The 22,457-nt window shown below is 45.0% G+C and overlaps 1 protein-coding gene across 1 annotated transcript in view; it reads right to left on the minus strand.

Annotated features, from left to right (window-relative positions):
• The window catches only part of VIPR1 (vasoactive intestinal peptide receptor 1), a 111,918-nt gene extending 89,662 nt beyond the window's left edge, over positions 1–22,256 (minus strand). Inside the window, exon 1 of the mRNA XM_062567640.1 lies at positions 22,136–22,256. Within this exon, the coding sequence (XP_062423624.1) occupies positions 22,136–22,192 (57 nt within the window). The 5' untranslated portion in view covers positions 22,193–22,256. The remainder of the gene's footprint in view (positions 1–22,135) is intronic.
• Between the last annotated feature and the right edge of the window lie 201 nt (positions 22,257–22,457).

The raw sequence follows: 22,457 nt of genomic DNA on the forward strand, positions 1-22,457 counted from the left end.
GTTCCCATGTCTCTTTGATGTACACATGCACTTTGGAATGGAAAAGTAAAAATACAGATTTGTCCAGCAAAGGTAACAGTAGTTAATAAACAATGCTTTCCACGTAGAAAACTAGCTTTTCCTCACTTCAGCTGCTTGCCAGTTGTGCTTGTATACAAGCACAGCAAGTTGCATGTGCACATGTGAACCCGAGAGCTCCCCGAACAGTCTCATAACATACTTCAGATTTTTTTTTTTGTTATTATACAGGCACTTCAGTCCTTATTTACATTTCAGGAAGCTTAAATTAGCATAGGGGGAACAGAGGCAACCAAAATGATTCTATGGAGGAGGCATCTCTCATCCAGCTCACTGTGGCCTTCTCTCTTTTCCAGGCTACTGCATAGCTGAGCAGGACCAACCAGACTACTGGTCTCTCCATCACCCCTTAATCACTGCCACCTCAGCCTCTAAATCTCAGTACCCTTTGGGGTGAGCAGAACTGAATGCAGTTGCTCTCGAAAATGCTGTTTTCCAGCCTGACCCATCTCTGAGATCTAACACTCCTCAGCATCGATGCGAGTGGTGCAGGTCTTCGGGGAGCTGCCTGTGAAGCTGCGTGAGGTCTCTCTTCCTAGAGTTCAGACGAACTTAGTGCCTTACTCAAACACACACATTCACCGAGTAATCACTAGCGTAGGGTGACACTTCCACAGCTGCAACGCTCGCTCCTTGCCCGACTGCTTTTGTTAGTAACTACACTAAGTGTCTGACTCCATCTGAGATGGTTGTAACTCCTCACTGGCCTTTAGTGCGTATCCCTCCTGAAATACAGCCAGCTGCTTCAGCCTTTCTGGATCATTTCTGATCCACGACATGCTTTCACTTTTAAACCCGCGACAGCTTGACACAGCAGTGCTGTCTTGTCTTGTACCTCTATGGCAACCAGTGCAAGGCACTCCGGCAACTCCCAGCCTACACTAGGATTTTGTTTGGATACTAGTTCAAGATGCAACTGAAAACAAAATGTCACCTTCTAAGCCATCTAAACTTACTTTCTCTCCCTTTAATGACAGTGAATCCAGCCAAGGATGAAGGAGAATAAACCTCATGGCCTCTAGAAGTTCTGGATGCTTATAGAGATGAGTCAGTGCAGGCAGATTTGAAAGAGCTGAGATAGCCCTCTCAGACAGCCCATGCTGCCATCAAAGTTCCTAGTTTTCATAAAGTTCTCTTTTCTTGGAAACTTCATAAAGTTTTACTTAGGGGAAAACAGTCTCCAAACCCAAGTCATCTTAAAGCAATTAAAGCTTAATATATTAAATAAAATAAAAAATCCAGTCCCTTTCCCTCCAAAGTTTCATCTCAGACAGAGGTTGCTTGACCCCATTACAAACTCCTGGAGGTCACAGATTTCTAGCAGAAAGCATTTACCACAGTAACAATTCAAACACGTACACACAGCAAACATATTCCAAGAACTCTCTGAAAACATTAACTCACAAAACCCAGCCAAATTTTTAAGCTCGCCCCCAAGACAAATGAAGAGGAGCATTCCTATTCTCTAAACACAGACGTATTTCTAGACGCAAAGACACATCATAAGTTTCTCATTTGTATGTATTCTATATATTGAAAACTGAGTTTCTCCCACCATCAGGGAATTAAAACAAATCCTGTTTCATCACTGTCACTGTTAAAGACCGATGCATCCACAGAGTTTTGTGTAGACCATCGTAATACAAGGCATGCTTGCTTTTTCTTCTCTGGTATTATTAGTTATACTGAAAATAAAATTATTAGTGAAATTGCACTTAAATTGTTCGCAACAATGGTAAAACTATTTCCCATTGAAATGAATAAGCGATTTCACTCTCTCAGGAGGTATCTGAACTGTGGCACATTTCATTGCACAGATGACAGTATTTATCAAAGGTTGAGTTTTGAGTGAACAGTTCTGAGAAGTGGATGACTGCATTTATGTGCTCCTTCTCTGTTCATCCTTCACTTCTTTCCCAGAGACCTATGCCTACACTTTCAGGAACATGTAATTAGGATGCTTTTATTTTTTCCCACTCCAATGCTGATCTATATTTACCAGAGGACAACTCCAGCATGTTGTTGTATCAGACATTGTCTTGATAGTCCAAGCAAATTCTCCATATGTCCCATGAAGAAGGCAAGCAAGCGATTTACCTGAGAATCTCTCCGAGCTTCTCCAACTTAGAAATCCTATTAAACTCTCCCCATCATCCCTCAACTTACAGTTCTGTAAGAAAACCTGCCTTCAACCTTCTTGTGACCTGTGACTCCTAGCTGCTAGACAAACCTTTTCCCCTTATGGCTTGGCACCTGCCCTAATCACAGGGTTCCTCCTTCATCATGTGCCCCAGCTGTCCTATTTGGAGATGGTGCTGTGGGACAGGTCAAAGTTCTTCTGGGAGGGCTGATAAGGTGGCCAAAAGGCAACAAGCCAAGCCAACCATAATTTCCCAATCAAAATGATTGAGTAAAACCTAACCTAGGTTCAACAATGAACTAAAAGAGGCAATTGAAGGAAGAAAAAAAAAAAAAGAAAAAAAAGAAAAAAAAAAGAATCCCCAAACCCAACAATATTTATTAAATAGAAGAAAAAGAAAGATGAAAAACTACAGTGTAACGAGGCTTAGAAAGATGAAATGGGAATTTCAAGACATCGGGAAAGAGCTGCAGCTAGAAGCAATAAAAGATTAATAAGTTATTATTTTCATTTTTTACAAAGACATTGCAACAAACAAAATCCTGCAGATGCTACAGTCCAATAGAGGCAAGTGCAGTTTTGATCTGTATTTGGAAAGCAGCAAGGCAATGTGCTTGTATCTGATGATGATGAAGAAGCTTTTTCCAGTCCATTAGTAACAAAGGTGGATGTTAAACAATATCTATGAGGGATAAACATTTAGAAGAGCAGGCCTGGATAACTTGCACCTAAGAGCACTTACAATATCTGGGTGAGAAAGTCTATTTGAATGCAGCCAAATGTAAAATTCGCACTCTAGAAAGAAGGAGTTCAGCACAAATCTCCAGCAAGGCGGCTCGAATTCTGGAAAGCAGTAACACAGAGGATGATTTAAGGATTAGAAAAAGGTAAATAATGAAAACCCAGTATGTGCTGTTGAAACAAAGGCTAACACAATTCTTTGTGGTATGAACTGAATAGTAACGAAGAATAGGAAGGTAATTCTCCTTTTCTGTAGGGCACTGCAAAGACCTGTGCCATAACACCAATATCAGGCCACAAAGGCAATTGTAAGATGGTCAGACAAAATGTCTCAGAGTGATTGACTCAAGTGCCATCAGCTTGGTTTTAGCAATAGGAGGATTATGGGAAAACAAGACCCAATTATAATTTGTAAGGGCCCACTTCATCTTCCCTAAATTTAGGGGCTCAATTCAGTTGCCTGAATACAGTTATATCAGTTGAGACAGTCCTAGTATCCATGCTATCTGCATGGGACAGGCAGATAGGACCCGAGACTTACAGGAGCCCTGTGCTCTTTAGGAGCAGCACCTGGATGCCCTGAATATCTCCAGAGATACTCTACGATAAGGCAATTCAGTCTTGCACAGAAAGGCACAGTGAGATGCAGAGGAGTAGAAACCTATGCAAATTCATGACTCTTCAAGTCATCCAGCTTAATAGCTAGCGTGATAGTCCACTGGGGCACCGAGTCAATGGATGTGCCAAATTGTCCTTTTCAGTTCCCCAACAGAAGACAGGCTGATGGGTCAGGAAAGTGTTAGCTATGCTTTTATCAGAGGCAGGTTGTGGAATTCAAATTACTGGAAATAACTTGGTGAAAATTAGTTGCTTTCAATATACTAGCCAAATAAAATAAGCTACCATTCCTATCAGGGATTACTTGAATCTTAACATAACTAAAATTGCACATATTTCCTGTATATCTGATATCAGATGTTGGCCTAGGCACTGAGATGCTACATTACAATTAGATTTTCTCAAATAGCTGCTGGTGTACAATTGTGCAACCCCACTCGCTTTTGCTGCTATATATTCGGAAGCAACACAAGCAAATAAGGGAGTTTTCTGCCTCAATAATTTTCTGCTCTTCAAGAGAAGAAATGATGCACAGAAATTCTTGTAAACTCCACATTTTATTAATGACTGTTTGTTAAAAAAAAAAAAAAAGTCAGGTGTATCAGATAGTATGAGCTCAAAAACACAGCAGAGCTTTCAAACTTTATATATCCAGGTCACAAAGCAAGAAGAGGCACAGCAAGGTCTTACTGATGCCACTGGAGCCACTGAGTGCTACCTACCTACAGATTTCATCAGGAGTCTTGCAGCACTTGCAGGCATTTATCCTTGTCTCATTTGCAAAGAAAAGAAAGACTCCAAAAGTTTGTAATCTAAGAGACAGTTACGAGAAATTCAATTCTTGTTACTTTTTCGGAACTGATTCATGATTTCTGTTGTTTTTGCTTCCTTAATTCCTGTGGTTGTCAAAAGTGACTAGCAGCTATTGGTATTTCACCCATGCATACTGGTGATGCTGTGTCTTTGCACACACACAAACACTCATGCACATACAAAAACACACCCACAGCAAAATTAATTTGCCTAAAGTTTGGTGTCCAGTGCCATTTGAAACACTGCAGTACAGCTGGAACAGCACGTAGGCTGGCTGGTATGGGAGACCCATGCCCTTCCGCCGGGGCAGCTGGGAGCCCATGGGTAGCTCCAACAGTGGAAGACTCTATGTGTGGGCAGTCAAATCAAGCTCTGAAACTTCAGTGACCATAATTAAATGACTAGGTGTCTCAACCTACAAGCTGAATACCACCTTGGACATTTTTACAGGATGAAAGAAAGGTCTGCATCTTGTTCTTACTACAGGCTAAGGGATGTTGGCCACCTTTGCATCTGGTACAACCTTTTCCTCTATTCCTGCTCAGGGAAGAAGGGAGCCTGGAGGAAGGAGCTGTTCTGCTGTTCCCCAAAAGAAGTGACACCATTCTTCACTTTCTTTGGCATCTCCTGGTCTTCAAAGCAGAGGCATTCACATTGCCAGTTCTGGGTTCGCAGGACCTACAGCCCAGGCTTGGAGTATTCAGCCTGGGACACAGTGAACTTGGCTGCATCTGCCGATTATGAACTGCTTGGATGCACTTCACCTAACGAGAACAAATGTACCGTGCAATCCCTGGAACTGCAGATGTGCTCTGGGACAGCATTTCAACCCTCGTTTCAACCCACTTTCTGTCTGGGGTGCCCCTCCGTGTAAAAGAAGGTTGCTTCGTACACTGTTTGTCAGCTTAATCTGGGCGCTAAGCTGGGAACACGGTTCCAGAACACATCTGCAGCGCAGGGATTTCACAATCCAATTGCTTTATATTTTCAGTGAAGAATGTAACCTTTTCCCCCAGGCTCAACTATGGGTGGTCAGAGCCAAAACGCATCTCAGCGGCACAAGATCATACTACCACGGCAGAGGTTGCTCCATCTAGGGAAACGTTGCCAAACAAGATAGCAGAGGCAACAGCCATCATGTTTGAGAAGGACAGGGTGCCTCAAGGAGCTTTTCCCAGCTCCCCAGCCGACCATTTAGGAGGATATTCTGTTCAGTGTTTAGAGACACTTAGTCTTCACCTGGCCACCACAGTGACAAGTTGTGTTCACCATCCTCTGCTTCCTGCTGCTAACTTCCTTCAGCTGGAGTTCCTGCGTGAAGGGATTGCTTCCTGTCAAGCACGTCCCATTCCCGGTCCTGCACACATTACCAAGGATTACTATTTGTAGATGAGAATTTATGGTGTTATGTCATAGCACAAAGTCGGATTGCTTTTAAATCACGGTGAAACAGGCACTGAGATATGGCTGTGCCTTGTGCATCTCTTAAAGGCTTAGTAAGCTATCAGTGTTTGTAGAAGAAGCGGCTTCTCTAAGTGTGGAAATAAGGAAAAAAATTTCTTTTGATTCTGAAATAATCAGGCTTATGATCAGGAGATTTGCACAGAAGGCACAGCACTGGGACAGGGTGAGGAAAGCAGGGAACGAGCAACAGCACCTACAATCAAACGGTAGCACCTTATTACCATATAGTGCATATATTAATAGAAAGCCCACTACACACAGTCACACTTATTGTCACTTATAACTGCTGGGCTTCACACACTCGCAAAACTATGGGCAAGGAGAGAGCTCTCCTCCTCCGCGACCTTCCCAAGCTGGGCGAGGAGCCATCCACTGTTACGTGCTCCCGGTAGGTCTGCCCAGCTAAACATTCAAAGCTGAGGCTTGCAAAGTGCTTTAGGAAAATGAAACCCAAGGATCCTGCCTCATGTTGCACGGGATGGAAATCAGGAGCCCGATCAGCCAGCTCTGTGCTGTCCCTCCGAGGCCAGCCTACTGTGTATTTACAGCTCCAGACTATAATTGTAATGTCTTCCTTTTAATGAAGGGGAAACAACTATTACTGAACTGAAAATACCTTTGTGGGTGAATAAATGAAATAAATAATAATAAAAAAAGATATAGACCCTGGGAAGTTCTGGATGATGTTTCTGACGATCACCTTGATGCACTTCTGGTCCAGCCTCTCTTTTTCCCTTGAAAGATGTGAAGATATGCTGGCTTTGGGGAAGGATATCCTTCATACCCTCAGTGATAAAAGCTGCCATCAGATAGCTGTTACTAGAGTTAGGTGATAGTATCACCTCATGTCATGGCCTAATATCCTAGCCAGACAAGACTAAGCAATGTGAGCAAACAGAATAGCTTCGTTATTTGCTCCTAGGTGGACAGCCACTTTCTACCAAACACCACTAAATGTCCCTCAGTCTAGTACCAGGCACAGCCTTTACTCTACAAAATTAAATGCAACATAAGAAAAAGATTTTAAAAGTTAGTTAAGTGCTTTCCTAAGAATCAGAGTACCTGTACTACCTCAAAACATACAGTTCTTCTCTGAAAATCCATTGTTTAAAGTAGATGAAGGTCAATGATGGTTCCTCAAGTGCAGGAGCCCTCTGGGACAGCATAATTAACACATGCCAGTTTCTGTATCATTTCACCAGAATACAGTGGCTGGTGTCAGTCCTTAACGACTCCTCAAAATGAACAGTCAAATACTATTTATTTGCAATATATTGCAAGGTTGATCAGAAAAAGTTTTCAGCTCAAGTCTGGAAAGAAATTTTGATTCATGTTCCAGATTCCTAACAAGTCACCTCAACTATTTCCTGCTTCTCTACCCAAAAACTCAAGAGGAGAGATTGTCTCTTTTTTCCTTTCCTGAGACTCCCATAGAACCCCAAAGATTATAGAATAAGCTGGATTCTCTCTTTTTCTTCCTTTGCATCCACAACAAGATCACTCCTTCCAGAGACTGGAACAATAGGTAAGTAGCACCTTCACTACCCAGTGCCACTGCGACTGAAACTTGCTGCAAATCCTGCCTGTATACATTTGCATTTAACATAGACTTCTTCACCCAACTCATAGATCTTCAGAGTGCTCTTATATACAACCAAGAGGAACCTTGCACTCTGCAGAAAATATATGGAGTCAAAGCCGGGGTTTCTTATTGGTCTTTCTGCTAAGATGTGTGAGAAGGGAAAAGAACCTTAACACTTCCCACAAAGAGTAGGAAAATGATCATGACCTGGGGTCCAGAGTGGATTAAAGCTCTTTGGAATCAGAAGACCTTTTTTCTTCTTCTTCTTCTTCTTCTTTTAATCCACAGTAATTTGACATAAAAATTAAATGTAGCTGGAATGCCTTCTTAATTAAAATCATACTTTGCTTATCTGAGTGACAACACTTAACTGATTACAAATGAAACATTCAAACCTCTTGCAATGTGTTCCTCCTGCTCCAGCGAGGCTGTGCAGCAAAGCCTCTCTTGTTAAACTGTGCTGTAATCCTTTGGAGGTCACCCCACAGGAGCTCTTCTCACCCCATGTACAATCACAAAAACTCATGTAGGATCTCTATGGCCTATAAAAAAAGATCTACTTAAAGCCAGTTCCCTCACTCTGGTCAAATCCGGTGGAGTTCATTCTTGCTTTCATTTGCTGACTCCTAAAAATTTCCCAGTGGAAGCACATAATATCTACACATTTAATTTCAACTCCCTGGCTGTGCTCTTCTTTATCTTTATAGACCACTGAAAGGTTTCCCACTGTCTCATATGGATACTCAGGCCAAAGGCTGAAACCGTTCACCGATCCACTTTTAGCAAATACGCTACAGCATCCCAACCCAATGGTTAAGGACCTCATTTTTTCACAGATGTTGTTACTCTGACTTGTTGCCAGAGTTAAGCAAACTTGCTCAAGGACTCTCCTGATGGTGCCAACAAAGGTGGAGCTCACAGGGCATGACCTGGGCAAGGGTGGATCACATGGGCTACACTACCTACCCATCCTGAGATGTTCCCCAAAGAACTGTGCATCACAGGTCCCAGCCTCCGTGCCACAGGAAACACTGCTGTTGCTTGTGCTAGCTTTGGGCATGGGGTTTCAGTCTTCTAGGGCTGCTCCCATAACAATTTCTGCGAGCATTAAATTCACAGTCAGATCCTCAGATGGTACAGCACAACAATGTTAACATCAGTGAAGCTAAGCTGATTTCCTCTGCCTGAGGATGGTAACTTCGGGGAAGGGTTTTCCCCAGCACAAGTATTTGTTAAATTCCTAGGGCTGAATGAATATGTGACTGAAGGTCTCCATGCATTTTGTCCTTCTGCATGCATGCATTTTATCCTTCTGTTTTCAGTGCCAGTCCCTGCTATGGACAGGAATGTTGAGGCAGATGTTAAAATTTGGGTCTTGAACCAATGCTGTCTATAACAATTCTATGAGACTTTTTATCAGAATAGGGTTGTCAGAGGAACTCAGAAGCATTTTTCTGACTAACAGAAAGGTCAGATACTACTTCATTTTATTTGTTGTTCTAGTAAGAGCATTGCAACCACAAGGTGCTGGATTCCAGAGACTGAAATAACCATCTCCCAAACCAACCTGCGGGCAGACATATTGACCTCCAAATGTCTCCCTCATAACCATCAGAGGTTCCAGTTTTAGCCACAACATTTAAGTGCCATCCTTTAGCAGGGAAACCATAATTTGGGGGTAAGCTCTAACAATCAATAGGAAACATCAAAATCCAGATCTCCTTAGTCAGGGCTTTCTGTTAGCTGCTTAACATCTTTAAAAATCTAGGTCTAGTCTAATATCGTATTTCCAAGCTTGGAAATTTTCTTCCACAATTGAATCTGCTGCTGTTGAAGTAAGTTAGAGGTCTCCACACTAAGACTGGATATGCTTCTAAGTAGTAGTTTTGACTGAATGGCCTTCAAAACTGAAAATGCTCCTCTAATGGCATCCAGTTTATGATCTTAAGTACAGGTCATCATCCCTTCTCTGTATGTGTCAGTCTTCCAACCCGGAAATTAAGAAAGTGATATTTCCCTCTCTCCTAGAAATGGTTGTGACATAATTTAAAGATGAGACTTCAGCACATTCTCTCCATTTTCTGGCCTGAAAAAGAATTAAATAAGAAAAAAAACAACAACAAAGAATTCCCTCTGTCCAGGAAAATAATGCAGCACTTGTGAAGTTTTAAAATTTCTTGATGGGAAGAAAAAAAAAGGAAAATAATATTTCATTTTTAGCTCCTCTCCAATCAATTAAGAAATTCATCACCACCACCGCCCCCTGAGGATAAATTACCCCCCACCCCACTGCAACTTTGCAAGCAAAAAACCACCTTCCCCAATACCTCCCTTAAGTAAAAGGATAACTTTTATTAAAGACATCTAGAAAGTAAATGGTCAGTAAGGTCTAGTGTGCAGTGATCAGTCAAGTCTTCCTGTTTATCTTGGTCTCAAGATTCATTAAATCTCATTTCACATTAACAACATGCCCTACACCCAGAGGTCAGCTGCAGCCACTAAGCGGATGAACTGTGCAGAAGTAAAAGTGTTTCCCCATTATAGGGCTCATAATTGGTGTACGATATCAACTTTAAACTTTTCTCCCCCTCACCGAGGGCTGTGCCTGCCCACCCACACTGCAGGCAGCCCGTGTCCTTGTACAAGCAGCATTGGAGAAGGTTGACCACATACTTCTCTAGAACTTTTTCTAAGCTCATAGCTGCTATTTTAGGATGACGTGAAAGACCTGAGAAAGGCTCCCTATTGCTGGTATGGAAGAAATAAAAAGATTGTGTCCCCATCTCCCCAGATAAAACCCCATAAGACTTAAAAGAAACAGCTCATCTGGTCTGTGAGACACTGTGTTGGGACTGTTAATCCAATTCACTAGAGGAACATTGAGCACATAGCCAGGGTCAGTACTCTGATGAAAACCTTTCTTGATCTCTGTTCCTGTACAAATCACTTCCTCCTCACCCCCAAACCATGACAACATTGAATGTTGAATGAACACTGAATGACAACATTGGCACAGGAAGGCTAGCATCCACAGTGGATGAATTTCTCAAAGCAAGGGACAACAGTGGCAGAGAACAGTGACCCTTGTCACATGCAGAGCAAAGCCCTTCAGTTTGTGTCAACCTTCCTGCAACAACATGTCCTGTAACAAGCCTGTAAGCACACACACAAACACGCACCATCAAAAAAAGAGACCAAGCAAAAGTTTGCCAAGATAGGCACCATTAGTGCAACCTTTTCAACTCTGCAAGCTGAAAGTTGGGGGGACTATGTGAAACCCTAAAGAGATCCTGCCCAACTCCAGACAAACTGGCAGTTTCCAGAGACCACCTCTCTCCACCTCCTACTCTCATCAATCTCAAAACTGAAAATACTTCAAGTCCATCTCCCAGTGTGCCCAAGTCCATCCATCTTCCCATTCCCGCTCTCATAGGATTCTGAGGACTGCTAATGCCCCAAGGTGAACTCATCCCTCTGCAACACTTCTGCTCTTTCCAGTGGTAGGTCTGTACTCATTTGCTCCTAGCTAAAGGTGGGTTTGATCACAAAGTTTATTTCCTTGAGCAGGAGTACTGGCATTACAGTGTGAACAGCTTGAGAGAGCTCAGTGTGGATGCACTGGCCCACTCAAACCCCCAGCTTTGGAGCACATCTGACATCACTTTTACAAGTTTGCAACCTGGAAAGTGATTGACCCTGGTCATCAGCTGCAAGACCACCCTTAGCAGAAAGTCCATTTACAAAGGCTAGGACTGAATTACGAGCTTCTCAGCCTCATCCTATGTCTGAACTGTGACTTCTTCTCCCTAAGTGCAGCTGAAATTATTGCTCCGTCTCCTTCTACTCATAGTTACTCCAGTAGACATTATTCCTTGCCCCTCTCTCTCCCCAGGCTACTTTGCAAGGGAAACAAGCATTTATTTTTAGTTGTGCTGTACCCTGGCAGGTTGGGCTCTCCTCCCAGGGCTGCAATACATATTTAATATTTGTTTCCAGAGCTGACAGATCAGGAACTTTAGTGATAAATTGGCAGGGAAGAAATAATTACATAGCAAAGGGGTACCAACCTGCCAGATATTTTAATATCCCTTCTAGAAAGACAGGAATGACTCTTCAGTAGTCCCACAGTGGGGAAGAAAACAAGTCTACATCAAAAATACAGTTGCTATTTAAATATTATTAATTGTGTAGTAACAAATTCTGTCAGACCTTCAAGAGGAAAGTCTAGGAGAAAAATTTGTTAGGGCAATATGCAGAGAAAAATTGGACCGGAAAAAGGCAGTGCAGGAGAGATGACTGTGCACCCAGGTCTCTCTGAGTTGCCAGCATCTGCTGTCCCTAGCAATGCTATAGCTCTAAGATGTTTCTGGACAAGAGCAATCCGAGTGGGACCAGCAGGTCCTGTGACCAACTTGCACAAACGATTCATCTCCAGCATACAGTGTGCTGGCACACAGATTTTCAGGCTAGCCCTAGACCAGAAAGCAGGCCAAAAGCATTTAGGGAGCAGCATTTGTGAAGGTTTGAGTAGCTTTGGCCATGGCAAAGCAACCCCACATTTTGCTGGGGATATTGATGCTCTCCTGTGTCCAGGACCCCAAGAAAACATGGCACGCACAAAGTCTAGGAGACTTACCACCTGCTCCAAAGCCAGGCCAGGGACCATTCCACAGCTGAGCCACCTGAAGACTCTTAGATCATTTGCAGCTAGAAGTCATCGCCACTGCCTCCTTATTTCTCTCACCTAGTGCTTGCAGCTGCCCTTCCCAACCACATGATAACCCTCCTCATCCCTCCCCCCAGGTCCCCACTCTGTCCCCAGGTAACTTCCACCATCTCCCTGACCACTTCCCCCAGCCAGCCTCCAACCTCTCGGTTTGCCACAACCACTTGGGTTATTTTCCCTTCCACATCTGTTGTTGCAAAGAGTTAATATATTGCCGTTGAGCACAAAAGGCATCTTGGCTTTACAAAATGAGTCCATCAGCTGTCTACTCAACTGCTCTTCCACAAGTGAGTTCAGATTTTCTGGCACTGCTTCAGCAAATCTTGGTTTTGTTTTCTCTCCTTGTAACAATAATACATAGAAAAAAAACTCAGCAAAGGTTCAGCTTTATAGCTAGGTTTAAAGATGATTTTTCCAGATGTTTATTGTTCTCTTAAGACAATTCTGAGGTTCAGGTCAGGTAAACCCAAAGTAATGAGCTCCAACCACTAATTTCCTTTCCATCTACAGAAAAAAAAAGGGGGGGGGAGGGACGGGGGCTTGCCCTAAACTGTTTAACTAGTAAATTTGGCTCTGGTAGCAGCCTTCCAAAAGAATATGGGGGGGCGGGGGGAAACCCTTTTGAACCTTGTCTTTTAAACGGAATCAGGAAACTTCAGGCTACATATAAGTTTGAAATAACTGTCCTGACTGTAGTCAGAATAGCTAATTAAAGAGAAAAGGGTCATCAACACCCCTAGAGGAGATGAATCTCTTAGCCAAGGAGGAGCTGGTAAGACCGCCAGCCCTTGTGGGGCTGCAGGGGCAGGTAAGAATTATCACCTATGTGACAGCACGAGCTAGCAGGTGGCAAGATGTGGAGAACACTGCAGCGGGTCATAAAAGCAATGGCTCCGCTGAGTCCGAGGGTTTTAATACCCAGAAGAACTATGAACAGTGATTTGTGGCCTTGGCTTCTGGAGATATTTCATGGGTCTTCAATATGGTAGGACTGAAAGACTGTTGCTGTCAGCAATGGTTTTGTGAAAAAAAAAGTAAAATAAAGGTAAAAATTGTTCCAGGCAGCATACTATTTTCTCAAATTGACTCCCCAATGAACACCTTCAGGCTAAACCCAGAGCAACTGCTACTTAGCCTTGTTTCTCCTTCGGACCTCAGGAAGTGTCTCCACGTCTGAAAGCGTATCTGATTTTCTTTATACTCTGTTTCAGCTGTTCCAATATAAGCTGTTGTTTCTCTTGACAAACTTTGCCTCATCTGTATTGTACGCAAACAGCCCGCAGATAAGCCGTCGACATGCTGTTTGCTGAAACGTGTATGACTTCCCAGGGGGAGGGAGGAGAGGGCTGGCCAAGGAGGCACAAAGGTTAATTTTGCCCAAAGCGGTGCGGTGGCACGAAGGGGATGAGACGGCACGAATTCCCGCACCCGAATGCAGCGCCCGTGCCCCAGCCACAAAGTGCAAAGCTGGAGAAAGCTTCGCACGTGGAAAACTGTGCAAGCTCTAGAAGCAGGTCATCTCAGGTACTGCTGTCTGGAGGAAAAAGAAAAAAAAAAAAAAAAAGAAAGAGGAAACTGTACAACCAGTGACAGTAAGTAAAGAAAAACAAGGAAAAAAAATCTCCTTGAAAGAAATCACTGCAGCAATGGAATTAAAGTGCGCAGCGCAGCAAAGGCTCACACAGCTCTGCAGCCGTGTTTAATGTCACACCCCCAAAAATGCAAGCAGCCCGGCGGCCCACGCTGGAGCAAGTCAGTAATTCTTCACATAATGTTTTTGGCTTCCTTCCAGTGCCCTGTGAAGCTGGGAACCATCTCGGCAACAGCGTTTTCCCATCCTTGATTATTCCAAGCAGAAGGGAAACCTGCTTCTATTGTGAAGGCGGGGGGAGAATAATTATCATTAAGAACCGGGGCGAAACTAAGAGGTAAGCAAAGGGACGGACACAGACATAACAGAGGAGTGTGTAAATGACATAACGATTCTTGGGAGAAGCTCATTCACTCCCCCTTCTGCGAGAGGGCACATCTGCCAGGGCAGCGGGCTCTAATCCGTGTGCTGCACTCCTGGGGGCTGTGCAAGGTGACTTAAGCCAGCGAGGACATATGGTCCACAAGGACATATGGTCCACATGGCCACAAAGGAGGTGAACTTTCTAAAAGGGGTTTGCACCTCCTCGATAAATAGCTAAGGGCCCATAAGAGGAAAAAGGTTGGGGGAAAAAAAAAAAAAACCACTGCCTTCACCTGAATTACGAGCTAAATTTGGCTACAGCAGAATAACAGTGGAAGAAGCATAATCTCCAGCAGGCTTTGGATTCTGGCTGCGTTTGCAAGCTGAATGCGTAAAAGTGCTGAGAGTCAGTGTTGAACCAGCTTTGCCCTTTGCTCTAAGTGCACAGAGCTCTTAAGGATTTTTTGGAGAGAAGAAGGTGCATTCAATATATTGCATTTGTTTCCTCTTTTTGCCTTGCAGAGAGATAGTTCCTTAAAGTTTGAACTGCAGCAGTCTGGCAACTTTCACAAAATAGGACAGAAGAGGGGAAAAAAAAGATGTTTTTGAGTATTGAATAAAGCAGGCTGTGAGAAACAAGATCAGCATGAGCAGCGCTCTTCTGCTTTCATTCTTTTACAACACATTGGGAACCTCATGGTGGGGTTCAGCTTGCAGCCTGAGACCTCCAAATACAGGTGCCAACACAGCGCCTAGGAGACTGGAATGCCACTCTAGTCAAAAAGGGCTCTAAAAGGTGCTTAAATATAGCCACGCGGTGCCATTTGAGATGGCTCTGTGTTGTGGGTTCATGGCATCCACATGGGGTAGGAAGGTAACTCAGCATCTTCACAGAAAGGAGACATGGGACACCTCTCCGATGGCAGGATACACGTGACAGCAGGCAACCAAACTGACCCACAAAATATTCTCCAGCACAACAGGGTCTTTGACGCACATAGACACCTATGTATTCCCACCAAAACATAAGTGTCTTCATCTGCATGCGGAGTCCCACCCAAAGGTCATCTGCAAGGAAGTTCACAGGCTGCTTAGCTGGGATGGACAATGACATTTATCAGAGCCCTGGAGACACTGGCGGCTCAGTTGTTCGTTGTGAAATTACAATCATTAAGTATTAATTGAAACATCTGTTAAATCCAGAATCAAGGATGGAGCCCCCAAAAAACACCTTTTAAAAAGGCACCCTACAGATTTCAGCTTTACAAAGGGGACACAAATTATTGCTATTTCCCCCTCCAGACAGTAATTATATTTAAGTAGATTTCCCCCCTGCCTTTCCTCTTGATCAGATAGGATTTCATAGGGATGACGATTAAAAAATATGTGACACTGATACTGCAGTGGGTTTTACATCTGACTGGCAGGAGTGGGAACATCCGTGAGCCTGCAGTGAAAGCAAGAAAGGCATCACAGGACAGCGGCTCAGCTGACTGTCTCCTCCGGCCCTCAACCAAACACAAAGCATCGAAGCCAAGTCATGACGTCCAGAAGAGTTTCCCAGACAGTCTTCCAGCAGCTGGTACCACGGAGTCTGTCCTCTAACCCACCAGTGAAACATATTAGAGAATAATCCTGATTCGGTTCCAGCTTAATAAATAATCCTGATCCTGTTTGACCTCTTGAATTTCAGTGCAAACAAGGGAAGTAAATCTTCACCTGCCTGCAGTGGGAATGGTTAAACAGACGGCCCAAGACCGCCCTGGGGGTAAGAAATCTACCCAATGTGATTTATGACAGAGTTTAAGGCTGTTTTCACGCACTGTTTCAGTTGGCTGGGTATATGATTTTAGATAATAAAAAGTAAATTACGGTCTCCAAAATTCACATCCATCTCAGAAGCTAAAAGAGGTCCTTACATCCCAGAAATACTATTTATCGATATGCAAAAATAAAAGTTACGGCCGTAGATAAAACCTGGCAGAACGAAATGCCACTAAAGCAGCACTAACGTGCGTTTTCTCACCGTAAGCAACCCACGACACACAACCTTGCGCACAAAACATCCCCAAAGCCCCTGCAAAAACCAACCAGAGGGAAGGGTTTTAACTGCAGCCCTGCTGCTCACCTGCTTCCCCTTCGCAGCCCTGCCGGCTCGCTTCCAGCAGTTCAAGCCATGCTCGGACAGGCCATTTTTATTTGCATGGATTGGCACTTATTAAACATAATTGCTCTTCTGATTCTCTCTCTTCCTGCATTAGGGTTTTTGTACGAGGCTAAGCAGTTTAAAAGTGATTTGTAACAAAGCTAATAGCCAGCAGATGCTTTTAGGGAGGCTGAAGTTTCAGGAGGAGAAAACCCTCGCGCTTTATTAATAGCATCCTTATCAGCAGGAAACTTCACACTTCCACTTACATCTGCAGAAGCCTTTAGGTTTGCTAAAAAAAAACTTGGTGCTGCTGCGGCTCTGTATTACCCTGTCAAGCAGACTGAAGGGCTGTAGAACGACATAGGGAATAACCAGCAACTAGAGGCCTCAGGGATACCATCTGCATCTCGAACTGTCCCCAAGGCACTTTCTGCATGTTAATGAATGAATTCTCCCTGCATCGCTGGTCTTGTAACGTGAAAGGTGAAGCTTGTGCCCGGAGAGATGAATCATCCCAGAGGGATTTCTGGCGGTTCAGGCACACCGCCAAGCAAGCCAGCAGGTTGCTACAAAAGGGAAGGGTGACCAGAGGATCGCTCAGCTGGTGAGCAGCCTCCTGACCTCGGCACAGGACCTCCCGGCCACAGCCTTAGCTGTCTTAGCTCTGGATGGAGGCCAACCTGATAGCCGGCACTGCTTCCCTGCCCCTTTCGTACCTCAAAAACACAGGGTCTGGTCTTGCTTCCACTGCAGTCCTCTGGGATCTCATTTTCCAAGGCACAGGCACCTCCTCGCTTGGCTTGGTTCCCACCCAAACGAAGCTATGAGAGCTTGTGACTCCTGAAAAAACACCTGGGAGTCTGGAGCTCTGGAGAGAGGGAACAGTGAAACAGCAAGTGCTCAGCACTCATTGAGGGAAACCCTGCTAGACCATGTGGGGCAGGAGGACAGACCTCCGTGGGCTGCAGGCAGACTCAGCAAGTCTCCTGTAGGGAATGGGAGCTCCTCACTCGTCTGTCCACATGCTGGCATAGCTCTACTCTATCCCACGGGCTGGACCTCAGCTCCAGCCTTTCTGCTGCTCTGAAGGCTTCATGCACCCACAACCCTGTTGATCTCTGCTTCCATCCCTAGGCTGAGGGTTTTCCCCAGCTGCATTTCTTTCTTTTTGCTAACCTCCCCAATACTTTTTTTTTTTTTTTTTTTTTGGGGGGGGGGGGGGGGGTGGGGAGGGAGAGGTGTTCTTACAAATGACTTTCCTTTGCAGGAATCTGTCTCCATAATATGGAACAGAGCAAGTTGATGAGACCAGAGAACAGGGCTATGTTTAATCACATATCCTCTCCCAAGCAGAACACTTAGTGACCCGTTTCCCCTGAGCCGGCGCAATGCAAGAGCGACTGCATTCGCAGCAGTGAAATTACACTACTATGCTTGCTTGAAAGCAGAATGTGACCCATTCTGTTCATAGAACCAAGCTAAGTCCTGCTCTTATCAAAACTTGAGCATTTATTTTTAATTTGCCTGGTTAGTTTGGCTCCTTTCCTGAATTTGAGCCATTGATTCCATTCAGAGTGTGACTAATCTCCCTCTTCAGATCAGAAGTAAAAAGTATTCTTGTCTTGGGTCTCATTCACTATGTCTAGTGCCCTTTCTCAGAAGGCCAAAGAATGGGACACTTACTGCTGGATGGGGAGATGTTTTTCACCCTGTCCCCCAGCCTCTCTTTCCATCTACAAGGATGCATGTCCACAAACTGCAGATACCATGTAAGCTCCCAGCCCCACCTGACTGTGCAAGTTGGCATATGATGCGGCAGTCAGAAGACTGATGCCCATGAGATGTCAATCTTTTCAGTAGTTTTGACTAGAGACCATTTAGTAAATGGAATAAGCTACTGCTTTTTCCTGAAAAATCGCACAAACTAACCCCTAAAGAGACATGATACAGTACACCCCACTCAGTGACACAGAAAGAGGCAGGTCAAGGACCTAGTTGAGACATGGGCTGAGGGACACTTTCACACACGTTGCCTGCAGACATCAGAAGACACAAAAGGGCTTCCAGGTAATCACAACAAATCACAGAGAAAGACTTGCACAGCTTATCATCACAGCCCCTTCCTAAGCCTCTTTCTTTGAGGTCTCATTGTCTTCTCATTCCCAAGATAACCTCACAGTTGAGCAGATGATGCAGAAGGCTTGGGAGAACCAAAACACAGATCTCCACTGGTACCAACACTTACTCATGCTGCCATTCCCAGTTTGCAGAACCAGGAGAGTATCAGGCTGCTTTGCATCTACCAGCACATGCGAAACCTTCTTGGATACTCCTGAGTGAAGAATCAAATAACAAGGCTCCAGCTAGTGAAGTCACATCACTATGAACTGATGAAAATGAGAACAAAATGTAACAGGAGTTTCATGAGCCAGCACTGGCCAGACATAGCACAAAACAAGGCGCATCCTACTGTGACTGCATTTTTATTCAGAGTAGCTGTCTGGTTGCTACCCTGCTGTTGATACTACAACCAGAAGGGGCTTGAACCATAGTATTTTTAAGCCACTATATATATATAAATAAAAGGGGGGGGAAAGCAAACAAGCCAGGTAGGGTGTCAGAGCGATGGTACGAATATCCGGCTGACATGCTGCTGGGCTAGAGGTGCATGTAGCCTTAAATATTCCACAAAGGATTTTTCTCAGACGCCATGTTTCTGCCTATGTGTTCTTTTGCCTTGCTACACCCTAAGTAAGAGCTTCTAAAGCATCTGTACTAGTGAAAAACTTCTTCCAAAGTTATAGAGACAAGGAGACTTCCAGAGTTACCCAGTTATGGTTAAATGGAGCTGGGGAATTGGTTCTCTTAAACGTCTTTTAGAAAGATCAGTCATACATTGTACATGCATAAATATTAATAAAACACAACACCTAGTAATATAGTGAGGTTTTGTGATGACGCCTTTTTCAATGTGTATTGTCACCACCGAAGGAACTTCAGACTGGGTGCAAAAATGACACTAGAGGACTCCAGTGTGCACCATGCATCTTCCTCTAAAAACGCTGATTATTTTTGTTTCAATATATTTATTTTAACTCTCAGATTCTCAGCCTATGGCAGGAGGAAAAAACAGCAGATATAGCTGAAGGGGTGGCCCCATGAGCCTAAGTTTAACAAATTATTTTAAAGGGATCCTCATTCTAGCATTTTACCCTTGGGCTGCTAAAGGACCAGAACTTGGTGGTTCATTCCTTTCCCTCATGCTTATACTCCATAGCTGGAGCAGAATAAAACTCTGAAGAAAAGCACAAATTACACCAGCCGGACAGATGTGGCTAATTCAATGTGCTTTCAGTCTGTGGAATCCACCAGTTGCTCTCAATTACCCACATCTCATTTACTGGACACATGCTGGGGAAAAAAAAAAAAAAAAAAAAAAAAAAGCTGTTGTTTGTAGCTTCCTCGCCCAGATTCTTATTTTAGTTACATGACTGAAAAAGATAACTCATCAGAACCTAGTAGGGATGATCCTCAATTTACACCAAAACAAGACAAACCACCCTTTCTCCAAAATTTTAAAAATTGACCAATGTGGGAGGCTTGATGGATGTGGCCTGATGAATTACAGCAAATAAGATTTGCTCGATTTCCTTCTCCCACGTCTGTGGATCATGAGGCACAGGGGTGAAAGTTCATAACAGCAATTAGAAAACACCTGGCTGCAACACTTTTATAGCACCAAACTTCAGCATCAGCCAATAATTGCTGTTCAAGGCCTTCCCAAGGACATACAAATAAAAATTATCACAATAAATCATAAGAAAAATGTCACTGGGTAATCTTAGATTCCAGAGCCAGGCTGCTACACTTTCAGGGTTACTTTTGCTTTAAAAGTGAATACTGATTCCGAGGCTCAAACCGAGAAACAAAACAACAGGATTCTCTCCAGCATTTCAGCACTATTACGGAAACTTTACATACTTTGGTATTAGTCACCTTGCAGATCAACACAGATGCTTATCGTGCAAGTCCTTCTAACCCACTGGCATGAACCAGGTCCCAGTGACATTAGTATAATGCAAAAGCAACTGGCGGCTCCACTAAAGCAAAGGAAGAAAGTGAGATACAGCGTGGAGGGACAAAATAGCATAGGGGAGGTCAGGGTTGAAAGGAGACCTATGGACTGCACCTAGTCTATGGCTTGCCGTTATCCCAGAGCTTCAGGAGTTCATGCTTAGAGACAGGACACCAACCCAAGCGCACTGACACCTTGCATCACAGGGGCTCGATCCTGCAAACACTCGCGTGTTAAACTTTGGCAGACTTGATGACTAACTCGCTGCAGGAGCTGGCTCCAAAGGACCTTGTCCTGCCAATAATATTTAAGGATATGGGACTTTTGCCACGGGTTTCTGTGGAAGAAGGTTCTGGAGCAGTTCCAGCAAGCTGATGAGAGCCCTATCCCCTTTTCCTCATTTCCTTGACTTGAGCTATTTTGCATCCTCCCTAGAAGCAGTTTGTAGAATTGCAGGAACTAAACGCCTGGTCATTTTTGGATTCTTTAACCCATTTTCCCAGCCTGTTCTTCCTCAAAGTCTTGGACGATGCAGATGATTGGATGGGTTATACTGAAAATCACAAAAATCAAAAGAGCTACATTTGTCTCATTTCATAAGGGGAGAGGAGGAAAGAGACAGGAGTGATGCAGTGCAAAATCTGCATTACTTTTTTACACTCGGAGGCTCGGTTTGGTTGGCTTTCCTCTGCCCGCTGGAGATCAAAGCAGCTTTCCGAGCCATCCCCTGCCCCTGGCTGAGCCGAGCAAACAGAAGCGACTCGCAGCCGAGCCCCGATGGCACAACCTAGTTTCTGCGGGCAACCTCACCCAGCCCAACAGGATGCTGGTGAGCCAATCTCACCTTGTAAAAGAAGAAAACAAATGCTGGCACAGGATTAGAAGAGTGAAAGTCAGCCACATCCACTCCCTATCCCCTATCCGGCTAGTTAAAACGAGCTGTCTAAGCTGGAAATCACATGCTACGAGGAGATGAGCCACAAGAGCGGAGCTTCAGCAAAGAGTTCGGCAGCCAACTCCACGCCTGCACTGTTTGCACAGAGAATTAGCTTTTGCACACGTGCATGTGTATGTGTGCGTGTACGCGCTCGTAGACACATCGCCAGGAGAGGGGGGGAGGAAACGGCACTACCCCCAAGCGGGAACCTGCGAGCACAGGGATCGCGAGCAGAAGGGGCTCCAAAAACACATCCTTCGGTCCCAGCTTTTGCGCTTTCCTCGGACGCTGCGGCCATGTGAGGTTTAAGTGTCCGAGAGCAGCACTTTGCAGAACTTCTTTGGGGAAACTATTCTTCAAATTGAGAGCACGCCTCCACCCGGGAGTCCCCTGCCCTGGCACCACCGCGCTTCCTCTGGGAAATTTCATCCCGTTATTCCCATTCCCGGGCGGGGGGGGGGGGGGGGGGGAAGGTTTTTATGAAACCATCGCGCTCCTAAACAGAAAGCAAAGCAAATGGAAAGCCATCCTCAAAAATAATGGAAAGAGAGGTGGGGAGCAGCCCTGAAATAAAACGCTAGCAAACCCAAAGTGAATGCTGCTAGTTCAAAAGATCGCCTCACTCTTGAAGAGGAAGTACACATCGGGAGGGGGGAAAAAAAGACTGCTATTTTCTAGATCAGTCGAAGGAAACAAAAAGGAGGAAAAAAAAAAATCAAAGATACACCTGTCCCGCACCGATCGCACTTCCAAAGTTGCCGAAAGTTTGCCCGCGGCGAACTGCCTCGGCCCAGGGCAGCGCGGAGGGGAAGGCACCAGGCGAAAGCAAAGCGCCGCGCCCGCGGAGGAGGCACTCACCGCGGAGAGGAGGCAGCCGAGCAGCGGCACCAGGACGCGCAGGACCGCGGGCTCCATTCTGCTGCCGCTGCTGCCGCTGCTGCTGCTGCTGCTGCTGCCGCCGCTGCTGCTGCCGCTGCTGCTGCTCCGGGGCGGCCGCGCCGCTGCGCCCCGGCTGCGCGCATCGAGGGCGGGAGGAGGAGGCGGCGCCGCTGCCCGCGGCCGCTCCGCTCCGCTCCGCGGCTGCTGCGCCGCGCCACGCTCCGCCGAGCCGAGCCGGGCCGGGCCGGGCCGGGCCGGGCCGGCACCGCCCCCGCCCGCCCCAGGTGCGGCGCTGCCCTGC

This window comes from Rhea pennata, chromosome 2, assembly GCF_028389875.1.
Source record: "Rhea pennata isolate bPtePen1 chromosome 2, bPtePen1.pri, whole genome shotgun sequence".
In the NCBI taxonomy this organism is placed as follows: domain Eukaryota; kingdom Metazoa; phylum Chordata; class Aves; order Rheiformes; family Rheidae; genus Rhea; species Rhea pennata.